The sequence below is a fragment of the Aphelocoma coerulescens genome, chromosome 1 (genome assembly GCF_041296385.1).
Source record: "Aphelocoma coerulescens isolate FSJ_1873_10779 chromosome 1, UR_Acoe_1.0, whole genome shotgun sequence".
In the NCBI taxonomy this organism is placed as follows: domain Eukaryota; kingdom Metazoa; phylum Chordata; class Aves; order Passeriformes; family Corvidae; genus Aphelocoma; species Aphelocoma coerulescens.
Genome location: NC_091013.1, coordinates 39,779,588 through 39,799,842, shown reverse-complemented (window position 1 = coordinate 39,799,842; position 20,255 = coordinate 39,779,588). Strand labels below are relative to the sequence as shown.

General features: G+C 37.4%; 1 protein-coding gene across 2 annotated transcripts in view; it reads left to right on the top strand.

Annotated features, from left to right (window-relative positions):
• PCCA (propionyl-CoA carboxylase subunit alpha) overlaps positions 1–20,255 on the top strand; it is a 271,576-nt gene that overhangs the window by 148,538 nt on the left and 102,783 nt on the right. For both annotated transcript variants that reach the window (XM_069007866.1, XM_069007874.1), the window contains exon 19: positions 17,975–18,077. In XM_069007866.1, the coding sequence (XP_068863967.1) occupies positions 17,975–18,077 (103 nt within the window). The remainder of the gene's footprint in view (positions 1–17,974; positions 18,078–20,255) is intronic.

Sequence of the window (20,255 nt, the reverse complement as noted above, 5' to 3'; positions counted from 1 at the left end):
TTAAACTGTTCTTGTGGGACCTTAGAGAAGTCAATTGAATTTAGCCTCAGTTTACAAAAAGACAAAGTGGCCATAACACTTTGCTGCACTATTGAAGTTTTGTAAATATCTGTTATCAACATGTATGAAGTATTTTGAGACCTAAAATGGATTATGCTTTCTAAGCACAAAATAATATTTTCACAGGAAGGAAAGTGTATAGTGAAAAGTTAAAATGCAAACAAGTTTTTGTCAAGTTCTGAAATAGCTGGGCTAATTTTTTGTTTTAAAATTCTGAAAATAAAGGGATCCAGTTCAGTGAACATAACATGACTTGTGAACTGCAAGAACAGAAATTAATTTATTTTGCTTTATATTTAATGAATTATTGTAGGTTCCTGTCTGGGTTGATTTGATACAGCTATATTGATGTTTGCCTTAGCATTTTTTGATTATAGGGCAGCAAGTGAACTGCTCAGAGAGCAGTAGAGCCCCACACCTTTCTGGTATCCTTGCTCTCACACAGACTACACCTATTACCTTGCTGGAGTCTGGGACAGAGCCAGCTCTTTGCCAGCCAAGGGCTTCCCCATATGTAAGGATGGTCAACTGCCCAACAGGAGAGCTTTTTGGCTCTCCTGCACTGCTGGAGGAGTACAAAATTAAGGTTATGTTACATTAATTTTAAAAAGAAGGAAGATGATGTCAGGAAAATTCACTGGAGTCATCTGAACCAGCCTCTTGGAAAGGGAAAGAGTTCTTACTCTCAGCACAGCCACAGGCACTGCTGAACTATATAAATTGTATTATGTGAATTTAATTTTTTTCCTAGAACTGCAGTAATAATATGAACAGTTATTGCAAGTGCAGCTAAACATGTATACTTTGCTCTGTCCTACAGATACCCTCTATATAGAGATAAACAACTTTGTTTTTGTTGGTACAGTTGGCCAAGTCCAGCCTACTTGTGGCTTTCTTCATTCCCCAGCTTTGGAGTTATGCACTCATCCTTAGCTTGTCCAAACAGCACTGTCTTATCCTTACTCTTCTGGTCCCCTGCTCAACAAGTTGAGCATTCTTCTCATGATTTACTGTTAGGCCTCTGAAAGTCTTTGATATGTTTGTGTAGCTACTGCAGCTTCACACCATTATTCACTGTGTGGTTTTTTTCTTTTGCCACAGACTCGCAAGGTACTAAGACCCCGTTCTCCCTTTTTTCATGTGAAATCCTTGTTTATAATGGACTTTTCTGGTTGTGGTAACCCTCTTGTCTCTCTAGCTGTTATCTAATGTTGTTCTTTTGACCTCTCATAAGTAATTACTGTATTTTTTTTGTTAATCTTGCTTAATAACTACAAAACCAGCTGCCCTATATAATATTCTAGATGTATTTAAAATCTGGTATTATTTACCCTTCTCAGTTGTTCAGTTGCTTATCACAGAAAGAGGATTATATGTGCTAGAAACAAACAAGTACATGCAAATATATGAAACGTGCATTTTTGGCCAGTTGGGAATGAATTTCTATGGAAAATATCAAAGTTGAAATAGGATATTAAGGTAGCATTTATGACTCTACAGAGTATATGTGTAGTATTTTTTCTTTGATTTGATTAAATGAATGCAATCAGAATTGATAACACAACTAATATAAGGTATTGATATAGTTGTCTGAAAGCAGAGCTGTTGTTCCATACGATTCCTAAACATATATTCCAGGAACAGAGCAGTCTGTCATGGAAAATTTTCATAGCTTAGGGAAAAAGGTATTCTGGGCACTCAGGAACCCACACTTGCTCAATCTCTAGGGTTGCTTAACCGTTATGAAATCACTATGAAGATAGTAATTACTTAAAGTTTGAATCTCAGTGAACATCTCTTGGGAAGATCCCCACATCTTGCTGAGGTGATTGCTGGTAGGAAAGGCATTCAGCAAAGTAAATAGACCTGGCTAAGTCCCTATGTTTATTTTTTATTTTCACCATGTTTTCTGGGAAAACAGCATCTGCTGTAAGAGCTTTATAGCTTCTGTAGCTACTGTTCACTTAATGCTGAAACTTGAATTTGCATAATGTAGACATGTGAATGTTTTCTATTGTGCTGCCAAATTCCTGTCCCTTTTTTAGTTGTTAATCCTGCCCTTTTCTCATCTGTGCTTTGCTTATGACCTCTTCTGCAAGATCCTCTCTTTACAAGACCTCTCTCTATTTAATTTACTTTGATCCCCTCTATAAGCCCAACGATTATTTCCTCTCATGCAGGCTTACACCTCCTAAACCTGTTCTTTAATATTTGTCTGTGTGTAAAATGTGTATGTGGGAAACTATAGAACTAACAAGGTGTGTGCTAATTGCCCTGTGCTCCCTGGTCATTTAACAGGTATTTTTAGGATATGTTTTTATCTTCATCTGGGTATTTTACCCGGAGTTTCCGAAGGCGGATATGAAGTTGTGTAGGATAATTTTATGGAAGGGCAACATTTTTCTTGACTTTTGGGGTCTCTAAGCTCAGTAAGTACATGTGTAATTGCATTTGCATGGGAAGTTTTGCTGATGTTTCTTTGCTAGGATTATTAAAGATAAGCATGACCATCAGCACCTGACCTTGTGTAGTTCCTTGAGGCACTGGTTGTGTCCTGCTGTTTGTTTGTGTAGTGTATAGCTTACTCTGGATGCTGTTGCTGTAAAAATGTTGTCAACAAAATACATGGGAAGCAAGTCTCTAATTCAATATTGTCTGCATACTTTTACATGTATGTGTCTTGATTTGTCCATTCTTTAGCATGCTTACTTCATTCATGTTCACAGAGGCTGTAGTTAAATACAAGATACTGATTGAAGGGATAGGTAATTCATTTATACCTTTGTTGTTGAGTATTACAATTTTCAACCGTTTCTTTTCCCTTTGATTCAACTGCAAAAGTGGGATGGGACACAGAATGGCCTCATTATTGTAGGAGTATTTCTCTGTTCCCTGCAATGATTCCAAAAGCTCTTGCACACTTCATCAGTATTATTGTAATTCTTTGGCTGCAGGATATTTGGCAGCTGTTGCACCCCACTGGCAAATCCTATTCAGACTTCACTTCCATTCACCATTGCCATTGGAGAATTGATTTCTCTCTCCTCTGCTCTAACCTTTCCCAATTCATTTTGGATTGTTCAATGTGAAACATTTTAATTTCATATCATACAGCCATTCAGCTCACAATCCTTTTTTAACCTGTCACCAGGGTAACAGCATAGCATGCTTGCTTTAGGCAATCAAGTTTTTATTTCACATGCTTAATGTTGCATTAAATGTTTGCATTTTGTTTAACCCTCTTAAATACTTTAAAATGTGGATATATTTTGCAGGGTAATGAAGTCTCTGATTTCAGTGTCAAGTCTTTACAGAAATTGTCTTACTTAAAATAAAAAATAAGAAATCAGAAGATGAATACAGTAATGAGAAGATTATTAATAAAATCCCAAATGGCTGAATGAGGCAAACATCCATAGAATGGTAAAAAATATTTTTCCTCTGGTACAACCTTCCAGAGGCTTATAATATAATCTTTAGACCTATACTTTGGGATTATTTTTACCTGTAAGTGCTTGTATCAAATTAATGCAAATATAGGATTAGCCGTGCAATAACATGACTTTAAGAAGTGGAATGTCTGTCCTATACATGTCAACCTACTTCACACTGGTTGCCAGATGTGTGTGGAACTGTAAGCTGAATAATAAATATCTTTTTATACATCAAAATTAGAATTTATTGGGATGATGCAGTTGATTAAAGAAATATGTAATTTTTAAGTATCTGTTCTTTCTCTACATGCAAACCATCATGGCATGAAAAACAGGCTATAACCATTTTACTGGAAATAAAATAATAATGAATTTGTGTTACCATAGATGATTACAAAAATAACATTTTCATATCTGAAAAAACATTGATTCCTTATAACTGATGCTACAGAGCAAGTCCTGCTTGTCTTGGTAAAGGAATAGGACCATCTAGGTTTGCCCTCACTTTTTTAGTTGGTATTAAAAAACTAGTCTGTAATAGATGTCCTTAAGATACCCAGTCTATAACTATAATTAGAGATGTAGTGTTAAAGGCTTTTTATCTGTCACGATCTAGTCTCAATTACGTAGGTAAAAAAGATATGGGGGGAAGGGATGGGAAGTATTTAATTATAGGAGAAGTAAAATCTAAGAACATTGCATTGCAAATAATCCTAGACTTTCTCATTTATAGTGAAATAAACCCATAATGAAAGCACTGATAATATGCATTTTAATACTTCAGAATACTAATTTTACAAACCTTCCTGTTTTCAAAATAGGTCATAACATATCTATCGTTGTTTAAAAAAACCGAATGTGGAATAATTGATTGCTATACTAGCCAGTGTATGAGTTCCATGAGAAGACAGCTGTTGGTTATAGATCAGACCCATAAAGTTGACTTTGTTAGAATTTTTCTTCCAACAGCATGTAGCTAACTATAGAAGGATAGAGATGAAGTTTCTTCTATTAATTTCCAAGCTTTCTGTCCAGTTTTCTATTTTCCCAAGTTGTGCTATAAGCTACCAAATATTACTACCCGCCTAAAGAGATTTGGCAGTGTTTTGTTACTGAATTTTGCCAAAAGGAGCCAAGCATATGGTAACAGTTAATTTATTGGTTCTTCTAACCTCCAGGGAACTCTTTACAGAGACCATATTACCTTTTTATCTAACATATTTTAAATAAAAGAGCTGTTGACTTGAAATTTGATATGCCAGCGTAGAAGCTAAACCTCCAGTGTGGTTATGCTCAATTCCATCTTGTTTAAGGGTAAGACTAAAAGTGCAAACATACAAGATTGAGCTAAGGCTTATTTCTTTTCAAGTTTCAGAGAGGCAGGTCTCTTCTGTATAGTTTTAGTGTGTGTGTTTAAATAAAAATACTGAAGAGACATTTTCATGAGAAAATAAGCCCTGCCTTTGTCTCAGAAGTCTTGGAGATCTTTCTTTGCTTTCGTTTTAAGATATTCCTGGTATGTGCATTACCGAGGAATGATAAAAGAAAGGAATATTTTTCATTTCTTTATGTGTAAAGACATACTTCTTACATATTTCTTATATGTAAGACCGCAGGCCTATTTGTTGGTTTGTGACAATGTAGCTTTGTATAATTGTAATGGGAGAATTATTTGAGAGGTAACATTGCTAGTTGTGTTGCTGTGCACTATCTTGGAGTTGAAGCTCATCCCTGATATTTGCACAACTCAAAATCAGTCATATGCTCCCTGCGTCAGAAGTAGCCTTCTTTGTTCCACCTGAGGTACTGTATATTTTTGGTTTTGCAACTGGCTGGTGTTGTGAATCTTAAAAGAAAAGCTGCATGGATATGTCACCATATTTTCGATGGGATACTTGGAATAGATGATGCCTTAAGTAAAAAATACCCTGATTTCTGTTGTTTCTTGGTAAGTACTCAAAAACCTGGATATTTTTCCTTGGATCTGTGTTGAGACTGCTGAGATGACATTTTCTTTTATGATTATGGATGATTCTTTAATATCTTTCACAGACCATTCTTTAGTAGTTTACTTTTCTGTGTAATTAGATGTGGTGCTTGGAGTTTGTTTTGGCTGTGGCTTCCTTTTAACATAGATCTTCAAAGCCTATAGTGTGAGAAAGACTGGGCAGGAAAGAACAGCACAGGACCTGGGTCTTTTGAAACCGGGGATGTTTACCCTTTGACTTAGAAAGGAGATGACCGGTCTTTATTGTGTCCCTCTGTGGTGCTTATTAAAATCAGTCTTTCTGCAGTTACAAGTGAGATGATACAAATAAATTATTTGCATATTAATTCCAGATTTTAAAAAAAAACCCCAACACTTAAAAAAATCTGGATTCCTAGACTTTAAGCTTCTGCCTTTACCCCAGTGTTCTGATATGTGTTTCTGGATCTCTTCTCTCTGACATGATGGTGGAAGAGATGGTGACATACCTTGGTGACACAGGAATCATTTTCTCTAGGCCCTGCTACTCATTTTTCTACCAGACACTGAAATTTAAAGCAGGCCCTCATCTGGCTGTACCTGGCTGTTAATGTCCTTAGACAACTTCACCCTGTTTGTTTCATTGAACTACTGAGAGCACTTTTCTTTAAATTCTGTGTTGCCCATCCTGCTCCCTCCCCTGCAGCAAAGCCTTTATTCTTGTTGCTTGTATCCTCAAATCACAATCATTTAAAGATTCTTACTAATATTAAGTCAACCTTATTCCTCTATTAGCTGTGGGTTTTTTCTATTCTTTGATCTTGGACGTTGCATGTCTGCCTCTACTACAGGCTGCCTTTTCCCAAGTCTTAACACTTGTATTTAAATTAACCCTTTCGAGTAAATAGACTGAACCTCTGTTTCAGTGGTTTCCAAACTCTGGTAGTCTGACAGCCATTTAAGCTTCAGTTCCTTACCTTGGGCAGTGTAGCACCTTTCCACAGCACACTTCTCTTCAGCTTCCTTAGCCTTCAGTCTTTCATATGCGTCTTCCCAGCAGCAAGGGGTGGTGAGACCTGATAGCATTCTGCTGTTTCACATTTTAAAAAAGTTGGATTGCAATGAGAAATTCTTGTGTTCAAGGCCTGTAAAGGGTGGGGCATAACTCCTCAGAGACAAGGACTTTTGTGATTTAACCGCAGCCACCAACTATGAAGAAAATTACCTCTACTGTAGCCAAAACCAGCACACAAGGCTGGTTTGTCTCACACAGGAAGGTCCAGGAGGGCTGCAGTCATTTGCATTTTAGAAAAATTATGTTGGGTATAAACAAGGAAACTGTCTTTCTGAGAGAGAACATGAATGTTGCATATGGATTCCCTCAGCAGGTGAGTGCAAAGGAAGGATTGGGGCTGAAGGCAAAGTCGTGAGAACCAATTCTGAACATCTTCTTAAATATCTTCTTTCAGCTGCCATACAGTACTGCTGAAAGTGTATTTCAGAAATACTTTGGATCTTTCTTATGTTTGTGCAATAGTTTTACTTCACATTTTAGCATTTCTGTTCAAAATGAGCCTGTTTTTTTTTGTCAGAAAAGTCTTAATGTTCTTTTTAGCATCCTGTTGACCACATACAATTTGTTTGTTCATGCTTGTTTATAGAACAGGAACATTCAGAGAAAAACATATGTGTATTGAGCTAATAATAAAGAGGAACAGTACCATCTATGTGTAATTATATTCATTAAATAATAATTGGATGTGTAAAAGGTAATGTTTAAAGAAATTTTTTTTCCATAATGTTTTAAAATGTACTTATATGGTACATGTTAATATATTATTTATATATTTTATATTTAGGACATTTATTCTTTGTCATGTGAATTACTGAACTGCATTGATTAGTGCTAGTTGTCTGGGCAAAAGGCAAGGAAGGAGAAGGAGCTTACAGCTGAGTACACTGTAGAAGTGTAATTACATTCTTGTACTCTTCTTAGACCTTAGTCAGTACAGCCATTTTTATGTCCCCATCCTATATTGATCACGATTATGCTAAAATAAACATTGCCAATAAGAGTCATCCTACCTACACAGCCTGGCTTCTCTAATTCAACCTTAGTCAGCAGAAAGCTTAGTGGGCAAAAGTTTTCTTTTAAGGCTGAGAATGAGGCACTAGCTGCTACAAATTTTGTCCTTCACATTCAACCCTAGTTTAATAATTCTCAAATTCTTTCGTTCAGGTCTGATGTGTATAACTTTAGCCATATTGAAAATCCACGCACATTTTTTTTTTCTTACTGGCTTTCTTCTCTTTAGTTGTGAGACCATAATATGAACAAAGGCAGGTGTCCTATTAAAAGGATGAAGATACATAGAGGGCAATAGATATTTATCATCTTTTGAATATGTATCACTGTTAAATAATTAGATGCTTGTGTTTCCACGGCCTAGAGTTGTAGTGCCTAAGTAATGTAAAAAATGCAGGTAAGCAGTACCTAAAGGTAGTTCAGCCAGTGTAAGGCCTAACTCATTGTGAGAGGTACCTTTCTCTTTTCATTAGCTCAGAAGGGAAAAGATGGTTAATATTAGGTGGTGAAAGCTCAGTGGTGTGAGTGCCGGATGTAAGCTGAAAGTGTAGTAGGTGATGTAGGGAAGGTAATGAGAGTCACTGGAGCTCTGCTATGTGCTATTATTGTCTAGACATGATGTATGAGTGCTTTTGGGAGATGCGCATGTTTTATATTATCTAATATAATTTTTAATGAACTTTTGAGGGTTTTCTCCTCTGCTTTTTTTTTTTTCTCTTTAACTGAACAGAATTGGTGACATTAATCTGTTTCATAGAAATCTAGTGCAGAAGAAACAGAGAACAAAGCTTTAGAATCTGTGAATATGCCACATTTCTTACGTGTAGGAGGGAGGAAGTAGCTGTCACATTGCCTGTTGGAAAATGGCTTGAGTACCTCTAGCCAAATGCTGTAATCACATTTACCTGTGATTTGGTAGATACATCATTGATACCTGTGTTGTTACCCAGCACTAGTTCTTGTGCATGTAGTAAAGAAGCATCTTTTTGAAAAGCCATAAACTGTCTAGAAAAACATATAGTTCTAAATGAATCACTGTTCTTGGCCAGCTTCTATTTCCTACACTATGGCATGTAGGATGGCTAGCAAGGAAAATCTGCTCATCCTTTTGCAGGACTGTGGGTTGTCCTGAATGTGCATTCTAAGTATTGCCTGAATTAAGTTTCTCATAGAGGAGAAACCACAGCAGAAAAATGTGATCAATATAGCTGTGTTCCAAAACCCATTTCATTGGCATGAGATAGTTAAGCTCTTGGATGGACTCTTGGTTCTGCCACAACAAGTCTGTGGGAGATGATAAGCTCTGTGTGATGGCTGAGCTCTGACAATACTCTGGAACTCTACTGAAATCTGGTGCAAGCACTGTGTTTTCCAAGATGCACAAAAAAAGAGTGTAATTCTGTTTTAGACAATGACCTTTGGGATATTGCATATGTAACAAGTTTTAGAGAGACCAGGTCAAATCACATGTCCTACAAAGTGGGGCAGAAATTCCATACTTCTTGCAATACAGTCTGGGTAGTTCCAAGGGGACTGACAGATCAAAAGGGTGAGAGACCTAAATGGAACTGTAAACCACAGGAAAGACAGCATTCAATACACAGCTCTTAACAAGAAATTCGAAAAGATTTTTGGAGGTGGTGTTCTCTAAAAAGGTGTTTTCAGTTTGGCCTAAGACAGATTGGGGGTTTTATTTTGGTTAGCCAGTATAATTTCAGATTTTTCCTTAGTTTGTACACTGTCTTCCTTGTAGGCCTTGAAGAAGGCCAGTGTTCTTGCTGTCTGTGCTGTTGCCAAATTTCCTCAGAGATGGCTTTATTCTGATGTCTTTCCTTTCCCCTTGGCTGTAGTAGTTGTCTCTCACTCCTGATCTGGTGCCTCCTTTGTAAGTTCAGCAGGTACTGAAAAGTTTCACTGTAATGGGCCTTGAAAACTTCTAAGGAAATACCACATTTCAGTTTGTTGTTAGTGCCTTTAATGCTGGCTATGACTGTCTGTGGGTCAGATGTGTATCGCTGAATTGAAAGAGGTAGGTTAATGTGTTTTTTAGGATTAATTTTGTACATTAGTGATATCTGGGGAAATGGCAATCTGTTCAAGAAGGTGGTATTATTTAACAGGATAGAGGCAGCTCTGGAATGTCAGGCTATTATTTTTTTGAAATAGAATTTAAAAATTTGATTGTAATACATGTATTTTCTCCTCCGAAATGGCAGAATGATTTTTCAAATATGCTGCACTTTAAAGTATTTTTTTTTTGCTTTCAGCTGGCAGGAACTGGTAGGTATTAAACACTTGATAATATAACTTTTACTGGGGCAACTAAATAAGAGGGGTTGAGCTTGAATTTAAATATTAGAGTTTTTGTGGTTTTGGATTTTTTTTCTGAATATCTAGACTAAATACTGAACTTAGAATTTTGAGGGAATGCAATTGCAGAAATTGTCATTAGATCAAAATCTCTTCATGTGAATAAGGGATTCTTCAAGAATTAATCTAGCTGCCATTAGAGGGTGTACCAGTACAAATGTGCCATCTTGTTCATGATGAGGAGCTCATACTCTGTATGTATTTAACTTTTGATTAGTTCTAGTCCAGTCCTGTGAACTGAATGCACATTTGTGACTGGAGTGTGCTGGGTGAAGTTCTGGAGCCTGGCTTTGGCCTTTCTTGTGTCAGAGAAGGACCTGGTTTGCATATACCAAGACTGTTCTGCAGTGTGATTCAAAGCATTCTAAGTGCAGATGGTTGGGATAACTTGCTTTGAGAACTACTCCTGATCTGAGGTACAACACTGATATTCTCACAGCCACTGTATATGGTCCTGTTACTTCTGAGTTATCATACTCTCCAGAACTTCTGTTACAGAAGTGGGTGAATAACTGAAATTCTGACAGAAGGGATGAGAGATTAAAGCACCAAATGTGTTTTGATTCAGGTTTACAGCCATTAGCGGCAATTGAGCTCAAGATTAGTAGGCAGATTTCACTATGGAGATGAGTACAACAAACCTAGCACAAAGTTTGCCTGGATGTTTCAAAAAAAAGAGAGTATGGAAAATAGTATTATGTGTAGAAGTAAAATTGGATTATTTCCTTATCAAACTTAGAGGTAATTTTTAATCACTTCACCTCATTTCCATATTAGTAGGTTAGCATTTCGTTCTGCCTATTTTTTGTGTGGACAGCAAACCTGTAGTATTCTAAATGTAATACAAAGTGGAAAATAGCACATTATTACTGGGAACAGCCCTTCTTTGAATGGAGACGTAGGAAACGGACCGCCCAACAGGCAGCTACATCCTAATACAATCATGTTACATGAAAGGACGTAACTGCTACTGGATGATGTTAACAGAAGCGCTTTAGTCCTCCCTACTGCATCACAGTGGTTTGTTCTGAAGCCCTTTGCACATAAAAAGAAAGTGAGATAATTATTGTGAGACTATTCCTAAATATCTGCACAATAAGTTTCTTTGTTCAAGGAAATACGGGAAAGCTTGTATGGGAAAAAGCATTTGCTGTTTTCCTTTTGGTGGAGTAAATTATTATTATTAGTTTTGCCAACCGCCCAAATTTATCTCTTAATAAAAATTTAAAAAAATATTTCTGAAAACAACAAAGTTATGAAATTAAGTACTTTAATTGGAGGAGAAATAGCCCCAACTTTTTTTGATGACAAACAGATTTTTAGATTTTTCTCTCAATAACAATTGTCAGTATGGACAAGTCAATATTGTTGACTGATCTGATTAAAAACACCTGCTTGCAAGTGGTTCCTCCTTTGGTAAATAATTTTGCTAATTTAGGAAAGATGGTTGAAAAACAGAGGTACAGACTTGGAAATTATACTAAAAATAAATGTCTTTTCTCTGTACTTGTGAATGCTTGATTTGAGTGTTCCTTGCTTCTTCTTTCACAAATGCTTGCAAATGAGACAAGTAGCAACATCTCTTATCCAGCATTAATGCTTGTGATCTTGGCTTTTTCCAACACAAACCAAATATTAAAGTAGGCCCTAACATATCATCGGAGAGGAAATCAGTTTCAGATAGGTTTTACATTTATTTATTTGAAATTATCAAGGTACGCTGTCACCTGCTGAAGGACTGGGCAGACTGACCATTTTCTGAAACTGAGAGGCCTTGGGCTCTATGTGCAGTTCCCAGGGCTACTGTGTTTCATCCAGTTTATTAAATGCAAAGTACATCGAAATTTCCTGGCATTAGGACCAAGTGCCAAAACTTTTTGTCCCAAAGAATGCATCATCAGGCTGCAAAGCTGAGTCTCCATGAATTCTCCAAGTCTCCATGAATCTCTCATTCCTTCCTACCATCAGCAGGGTAGAGTGGTGAGTTCCCCAGTGTTTACCTGGGCCCTGGCTCTTTCTCCAGAGAGATGGGAGGTGGATGTGAACCCTCACAGGCTGAGGATGACTTGATAGCATGGATCTTTGGTTCTCTGGACGTATGCTCTGCAAACAGGACTTTGTTATAGCAAGATAGTCAATAACAGCAATCCTACTTCATTTACCCAATGGATTTAAAGCTAAAAGGTCCATGAAAGATTTTTTTCAAAAAGCTTAAGAGTTGTTGATTGGCTGCGTGTTTGGAGGATAATTTCTTGTTAAGACTGTGGAGATGGCTTTGGCAGAGGACCCCTACTTCCTTCCCCCTGCCAGGCTGCTGAGGATGCTGGTGGTAAAACATTGGGGGTTAGGGTGTCTCTCTTTGCAAAACCCAAGCCCTGCATGTTTAGATACCTCCAAAGTAGAAGTGGGTTAGCCAGGGTGAGCTCAGGTTGTTTGCAAGGTTATTTCTCAGTTAAATGAAGATGAAAGGGGTTGAGCCATACTCTTAGGTCTGGGCAGCTAAATTCACCCTAGATTTATAAGAACTAGCTTAACTGTTTCTTTAGCCCTCATCTGGGTTTCACTGCTGAAGGTAGTGGAGGTTTTCATTGGTCACTGGATTCCAGGCTCTTATGTCAATGCAAATTGCTCGAAAAGCTTCTGCTAAGGGAACATCCAGATGTACACTGTTGTGAATCAAAGCACAGTGTACTCCACAGCATCCTTTTAAAGCATTGCTTTTTATTTTATAGTGTACCTTCCATGTAATTTCATTTTTTCCTGTGGTCACTATTCAAATAGAGTACATGGCTATAAAGATGCGTATTTGTTATTGATCTCAATGTGATATGTAAGAAAATGTAATGTAAAACCTTTTTGATATAACTATCGAGTAATTCTTTCAGCCTTTGTCTGATCAGCTGCCACACTGGCTAGTAGGGGTTATTATTTTGCATGACATATGAAGAACTATAATTTAGTCTAATGATGGTATATTTTCATATTCACAGTTAAAGCGGTACATGTATATGTATGCACATATAAAGCAGGAAGAAGGAAAACCTATTTTTATGTAAGAGGGCATGTGATATGTATAGATGGACCAGTCTGAATACATGTAGAAAATGTGTGTGAATAGATATAGAAAATACTTCAAATTGCTGAATAAAATATTCCCAGATTCTTAGGTTCCTTTCACATAATTTTTGGTTCTTAAAATAATCCTGTGAAAATGCTGCTTTTATCTTTTCTGTGCGATGATGAACTTTTATGTTGGAAAGTGTTGAAAGTACTCAGATACTAAAGCTTAGGTTTGTATTTTGTTTGGCAGTACACTTCTGTTTAGAATTCTTTTAATCTATCCATTCCCTGCTTTTATATTCATCTGATAGTTGAAGGTTCTGTGAAGGATATTTCTTTGCATGCGAACTTATTAAACAAATAATGCTCAAAAGTGTGAGATTTACTTCCTTTTTTTGGTAAATTTTGTGTGTTTTTTTTTTTTTTTTTTTTTTTTTTTGTGCATCACAAGATAGGCTCTTGTTTGAGTTGTTAGATTTCTATTTGCCTTTCTTGATTTTTTTTTTTTTTTTTTTGGAGGGGTGGGGGGAGGGCAGGGAAAATAAGAAACAATTTATATGGTAGATCTAAAGTTTCATTAAAATTGCTTATGCCCTGTCCCAGGCATTTTAAGTGGGCCATCTGTCTAAACATCTCTGCATTTTTTTCTGATCATTTCCTCGACTTATTCATGAGCCATGGGAGGGCTCCTTTGTAGTCTCCATGTAGCTGGTTCAGTCTACCCCCACTGAATACATCTATGTGCTTGCATAACATATCTTTTCACAGTGCTGGAAATTCTCTGAACTTGGTTCAGATGAATGGCCCACTTTCTGAAGGTCTTTTTTTCTCCCTCTGCAAGATTTGTATGCAGAAACTGACCTTGGTGGCTACAGAATCCAGCACATTATTCTTGATCATTTTACAGGCCACCTGCTGTGAAAGTTATGATGAAGGATTTCTTAATGATTCTTTGACCATTAACATTGTTTTAAGTCAATATTTCACTTTTATTTAACTGCTGAATAGGTAATTGCCAATTGAAAAACAGCTTTATGTAGTGTCATAAAATGTGGTTTTCAAACGCTTATAAACTTTCAAACAGGAGGACTTGTTATGATAGTTTGGGATTTCTCTGTTTACGTAAAGTATTATGCAGCAAAAATATCAGAAGTGAAGAGGAATTTGTAAGTGTTTTCCCCCTCAGCATTAAAACATGTATTTTGAATTGGAAGTAAAAAAAAAATCTGTACTCAGTTTTCTGGGCCTTTAGGAGCTGGTGATGTCCTAGCACATTTACATCATCAGTGGTAAATGGGAGAGGTAAGTTTATTATCCACAAGCTGCAGAAAATTGTCATTTTTATTGAGTTCCTTCTATTGGATTGGTTGGTGACAATCAAAATGGCCAGGGCAAAGTTATTACATGATTTGCTTTTGTGAGTGTCTGTTTTCTTTCATTATTTGTTCTTGACTGGAATAGATAATAGTTTAATTAATGTTTTCCATGAGCACAGTAAGTGTGTGTCGATCTAAAGTTTTTCGCAGTTGTCTGCTTTCCTCACTGAAAACTTGCAAAGAAACCGGGAGCTTTGGTTGCTGTGTTATTCTAAAGTGTCTCCCTCTCCCACAAATGGCATTTGGGGGTAAAAGGGGCGTAATACATTCTACACAGACATCATCTCTAGTTGAACAAACGGCAGTAGAGCTTGAAAATAAATAACTAAGCAGGCAAACGGTGCTCTTTTTCTTGTTGCACTGCTTACATGTTTTTGTAATTGGTGCTTTGGAGTAAAGCCTTTGTGACTTAAAGCCAGGCCATCACTCTTCATCTGTGCTCCTGTGCTTGTGATGCTTCCCCTTAGAAGGCAATTTGGAGTGGAGAGGTTCAGAACTGCCCTTTTTTGCATGGAAGGTGTTTGTAACACCCTTTTCCACCCATGTCCTGTCGTTGCGGCTGCAGTGCTGCCTTTGCTCTCTCTGTCCCTTTGTGTGTAGCGCTCCTGGCAAGGATCAGCAGCGCACAGTTCTCCATGGCCCTGCTGCCCATTCACCTGGCAGTCATCTTGCTGTGAAACTTGTCTTTCTTCCTGCAGCCAATGATCTTTATATGCAAATGAAGTAATTTTATTGGATAATATGTCATTTGCTGAAACTGGGAGAAAAAAGGGAGGGCATGTTGAACCCTAGGAAAGACATACTGTGTGGACTCTGAATCTAGGAGGGGAAGTGCCTTCTGTTTTCTTTGTGTCTTTTATGATGGCAAAAATTACACTATTTTTATTTTCAGTGGGATTTTTTTTTTCCTGTGAATACAATATGTTGGATTTCATCCCATTATCCAGAACTTTAAAAGTTGTACATTTTGAGAGTAGCCAGAAGTTTGGGGAGTTTTATATGAACTAGTGTGAGCAACTTCCTGTTCATATTCAACAATCTTAGACTTTGATCCTTACTTTTGGACTTTGTAATCCTTATTTATATTGAACCTTCTCTTCCTGCAAATCCTATCAAAATGGAGTCTACTACAAGATAATTTCTCTGAACAGAATTTGATTTAATGAAGAAGGATTGTCTTGAGTTAATGTAAGTATCTGTCCTAGCCAGTGTCAGTTATAGTTACAAAACCACAGGCAAAGCTGAAAAATGTTGCTGTGCAAATGGATCTAACAGTTCCAGAAAGGAGAGACAACTTGCTGTGTACTTGGTGTTAGATGCAGCTCTGGACCTTGGCCTCCTGGCCACTGGTGTTGCAGAGAGAGGAATTATGTGACTGTTTGAAACCCAGGCAAAGCAGTGATCATAGTCATGCTTCTCAAGAGGCATGCATCCTGTTTGGAGATACACTTGACAAATCTCAGCAAGACAGGACTGAACAAAAATAATCCCTGCTGGAGAACAAGACTGTCTTTCCTTTGATGGCCAGCAGCCAGATTCATGAGGTCACTTCCAGTCAAATGCAATATGAAGCAGGGCTATGCCAGTGAGGCTGTAAGGGATCTCATGACACCAGTGAAGCAGATCTACTAAGCTGAGTTTGTGATGAGGTCTTAGTTCTAATATAAGAAATACGAAGTTGCTATAAACCACGAAATCCTGTTGGTTGTTGAGTGGGGTGTCATGGAGAGCTTAACCAGGTGCTCCCTGTATACCTCCTTACTGGTGCTCTGATACCAGGAAATGCAAGGAAAACATCTCTCAGCTTGCTGCCTGCTACCTGTGCAGGAAATTCCTCTTCCTCTTCTTCAGGAACTCCTGTGTCTGTTGTGTTTCCTATCAGCCAGTCTAAATGCTTGGTGACATACTCCAATATGAGTTGCTGAGAAATTGTGTTGCACCCAATAGACCATGGATAATTCCTCAGATTTGTTGTTTTGACAATTTTCACTATATTAAATGTGAAAGGTGACACTTGGCATTGCTAGCACAGTAACAGGTTATTTTCAATATTTGTCTTGTGAACTTTTAGGTTAGTGATAGAGGTGGGCTAAGGTGTTTGCTGAAATTTGGTGTAGGCCTTACTTGACTGGATCCAGGAGTAACTAAGGATAAGTATGCATCTATTTGTGTCTGATATATTTAGCATTTCCATTTCCCCTTTTCAGGCACGTGGCAAGGCACAATTTTTGGAAGCTCCTTGCCTCATTAAGTACTTGAATTTGTACTTGCTTAAGTTTCAGGTATCTAAAAGCCTAATGTTCTTAAAATAATTGTTGAAATCCTTAGCAAGTCAGTGTGTTATCCTTGGCTTGGGCAGATAACTTCTCCTCCTGTGGCCTCTGGAGACCTCACAGGTGCTTCTCCCTGTTGATTCCGCAGGAAACCTGAGCACTCTCTTCTGGGAGATGTGATTCACTGGTCACCTAAATCCTCTGGAGGATGCATGTGGCATAATGTGTTTACAAGTTTTAAGACTCTGAAGGCTGCAATAAAATGGTGTAGTAAGTGCTATAATGTACAATAGATTAATGTTATGGCAGAAATGATCCTTAGAGGAGACATAAAGGTGATAAACTTATTATCCATACAGATTTCTTCCAGAAAAACCTAAATGTCTAAGAGCCAGTGTGGAAGAAAAGCTATACCAAAATAGTGTCTTTGTTTTAATGGAGTTTAAATTACACCTTCCTATCTTCTGTTTAGGCTATGTGGTGCTTCCTGATGGTAATATATGGTGACCATTCATTAGAAAAGTTGTAGTATGCTTTTGGACACCAGTTGTTATGGCAAAGTGGAAGAGACTCGAGAAGTTAGAATGAGGAAACTGAAAATGAATATACATTTAAATAAAATACCTGAAAATTGCATGTTTCACTCTGAATTTCGAAGATTGGAGGCTCAGTTCTCATTCCTTTGCTCTCAGGTGTGTGCTTTTTTAAGTTGAAAACATTTCAGTTTCCTGTGTTACTTGATAAATGGTGCAGCCACAGAATGCTGCAGGAATCAGTATAATCCTGTGTGTGGGCTGTGATGATACATCATTATTTTTTCAGCATGCTTGAAGGGCTCTGTGTATGAGATACTTAAAAATATATATTATAAAGTTACTGGTATTACTTGTTTGGCTGAATCTTTTGTCTGTAATTGGCTTTTAATTAAGATTTACTGAGAATGAGATTAAAGAAATAATGATTATATTTTGCCCTTAAAAAGACTGCTCCAGTTATCACTATTGCTATTCTCCTGCCAACCCACTTTCTCATCTGCTTTTCATCCTGTTTGAGCTAATTCTGCAGCAAGTGCTGGCTGCATTCAAGGGCCTCCTGTAACTTTATCAGCATACCCAGTGTGTCAAGGCAAATCTAGAAAGAAAGTAAGAGTGTATTTTCTCCTTATATGCTGTTTGACAGAAAAATGTATTTAGTATATATTTTTTTCAAGTATGCTCTCCAACTGTGTCTATAGATTAATGATGCGTTATATCCTTCATGACCATCCTATGAGGCAAGTGCTTCTGGTTAACTTGGGACAAGCATGAAATCTCTGTTAAAATTTTTTCTTCTGTCTGTTTCTTTTTTAGAATTCCTATTGCTAAATCAAAGAGAAGTAGCTGGGAGCTCTCTGTGCGGCTAGGAGATGGAATTTACCCAGTTGCAGTTTCAAAGGATGGCTCATCATTTTTTGTAAGTTCTGCTCATTTTCTAAGAAATTCAGTGCATTGAGTCTATATATATATATATATATATATATATATAGTCCTTGACACCTGCTAAAATTCTCCATCTTTTTGGTGACCAAGTATAGATGTGTGGTTTGTCTTTAGTAGGCATTGCTGTGAATTACCAAGTGAGACTCTGTTAATTAAATAGTGCTAGTGTACTGAGATTTTTCTCAGGGCTCATGCCCATGGAACATTTTTGTATATAATTGTTTAAAAAAATAGTTTCTAAATAACTTTGTTTAGTGTTTTGTTAGAAATAACATCTTATGCTTCATTGTAGATATATGAGAGCAAGAAAATAAATGGGATGTTGACAAAATCACATTACCTTAGGCTAGTGTTTAGAAAAACAAATCAAGTATCCAAGGGAATTGAATAAGTAATCATACTGGAATGGCATTATTCAACACTCTGTGGTAGAACTGTATGTGGTCACAGTAAAATGCCAGTGTTTCAAGATGTGCTTATTCACTTCAGATGAATGTGTATAAACCATTGTTTTTTACAAATATTCTAAGGTAATTACTTAAGCATTTAATGTTGGCAGCGTGGGAGGCAGAAGGACAGACCATGACAGTAGAAGAACGGTAATGCAGTGTTTGGTAATTCAGCCGTTCAGCAGAATAAAGCCAAGACACAAGCTGGTTGAAGTATTAAGAAGATAAATTCATAGGGAGAACTACTTTTTATGTCTGGTAGTGGTGATTCCACAATCAAAATGAAATATTTTTTTTTTTTAAATAGGCAGTTGACTTGTATAGTATCTGTTGATTCTCAGGCAAAAGGTTTCAAAAGAGCCTGAATAAGACAGTTTTTCTTAGAATGGCAGTGACGCCCTACTTGTTGAATTGTTGTTTCAGAAGCAAAGGCCAAGTCTGCATAGAGTTTTTAAAATCTGTACAGTACTCCTAACAGGCATCCTGTGAACTTGGATACAGTCCATTCAAACAACAGAACACCTCTGTCAGCTTTCAGCCCAGCTTAGAGTTGGGCTGGCACTGGCTTGTGTGACAGAGATAGCCCTTCCCAGGAGCAGTCATTTCCTTCACTCTTTCCATCTTTTTGTTGCAGCATTGCTGCTGTGTGCAGCACTAGAGCTGCCTGCTGCTGTGGGGATGAGCCTGCTGGTTGCTGTGAGCGTTGCATAGGCCCTTGCTGCTGTGAGCTCAGAAATCTAATTCCCATAGTTAGACTTCCCCAAACCAGGGAGCTGTTTAGCATAGACAATTACACAAGCATCCATCTGCATATGTGCACACATTTTTGAGAGATTTGCTTAGTCCAAACCTGTGTCTCCATTTAAATGGAACTGCTAACAGTTGTGATGTCTCGCAGCAGTATGAAAATTACAGCTAGTATAAACCAGTTTGACAAGGTATATAAGGAGTCTGATTTCTGATCCTGCAGTAACAAATGTGAAAGTTCCTTCTCGTGTCCTTGTGTCCCTGCAGTAAATTACTGCTAGGCAAGGAGGCAGGAGCACCCCTCAGTGTCACAGAAGGAGTGCCTAAGCACTAGGGAGAATTAGGGGTGCCAGGTAGGACAGACTGAGTGCCTAAAAGCCTGGCCCAAAAGGGACTTTTGACAACAGCTTTTGCATTTTGTTTCCACCCTAACCATGCCATGTATTAACCATGTATTCTTGGGGAGATATAATTTCTTATTTATATGTATCTGGAAAATACCTGGTGAAATAAATCACATTAGGTAGATTTCAGGAGAAGTCTGTTTCACTTAAACCTTATACATATGAAGATGTAAGTGTAAGTTATAAGATGATATGAAGATACAAGTTTTATAGTGTATTAAAAATTGCACCTGAGCTTGGGTATGTAAAAAGCAGGTAACTCTTTCTTAATAGCAGGATTGTTTAGAGTTAACACTTACTTTTATTGTTACTGGATAAATAGCAGAGCACATGTTATTCTTCATCAGTAATTTTCTTTTTCCTGGTGTTCTCCTGTGATTGTGCTGCAGACAAGAGTGTATATAGTAAATACAGCACTGTCAAAAATCTGAATTATTATTCAAAACTTTACAATGGAAAACCAACTGCCTTAAAACTTCAAAGAAGAGAAGTCAAGACTAGGAATGAGAAATCTTGTTTCTGATCAGGAGGTATAACATACCATCAGGAAAA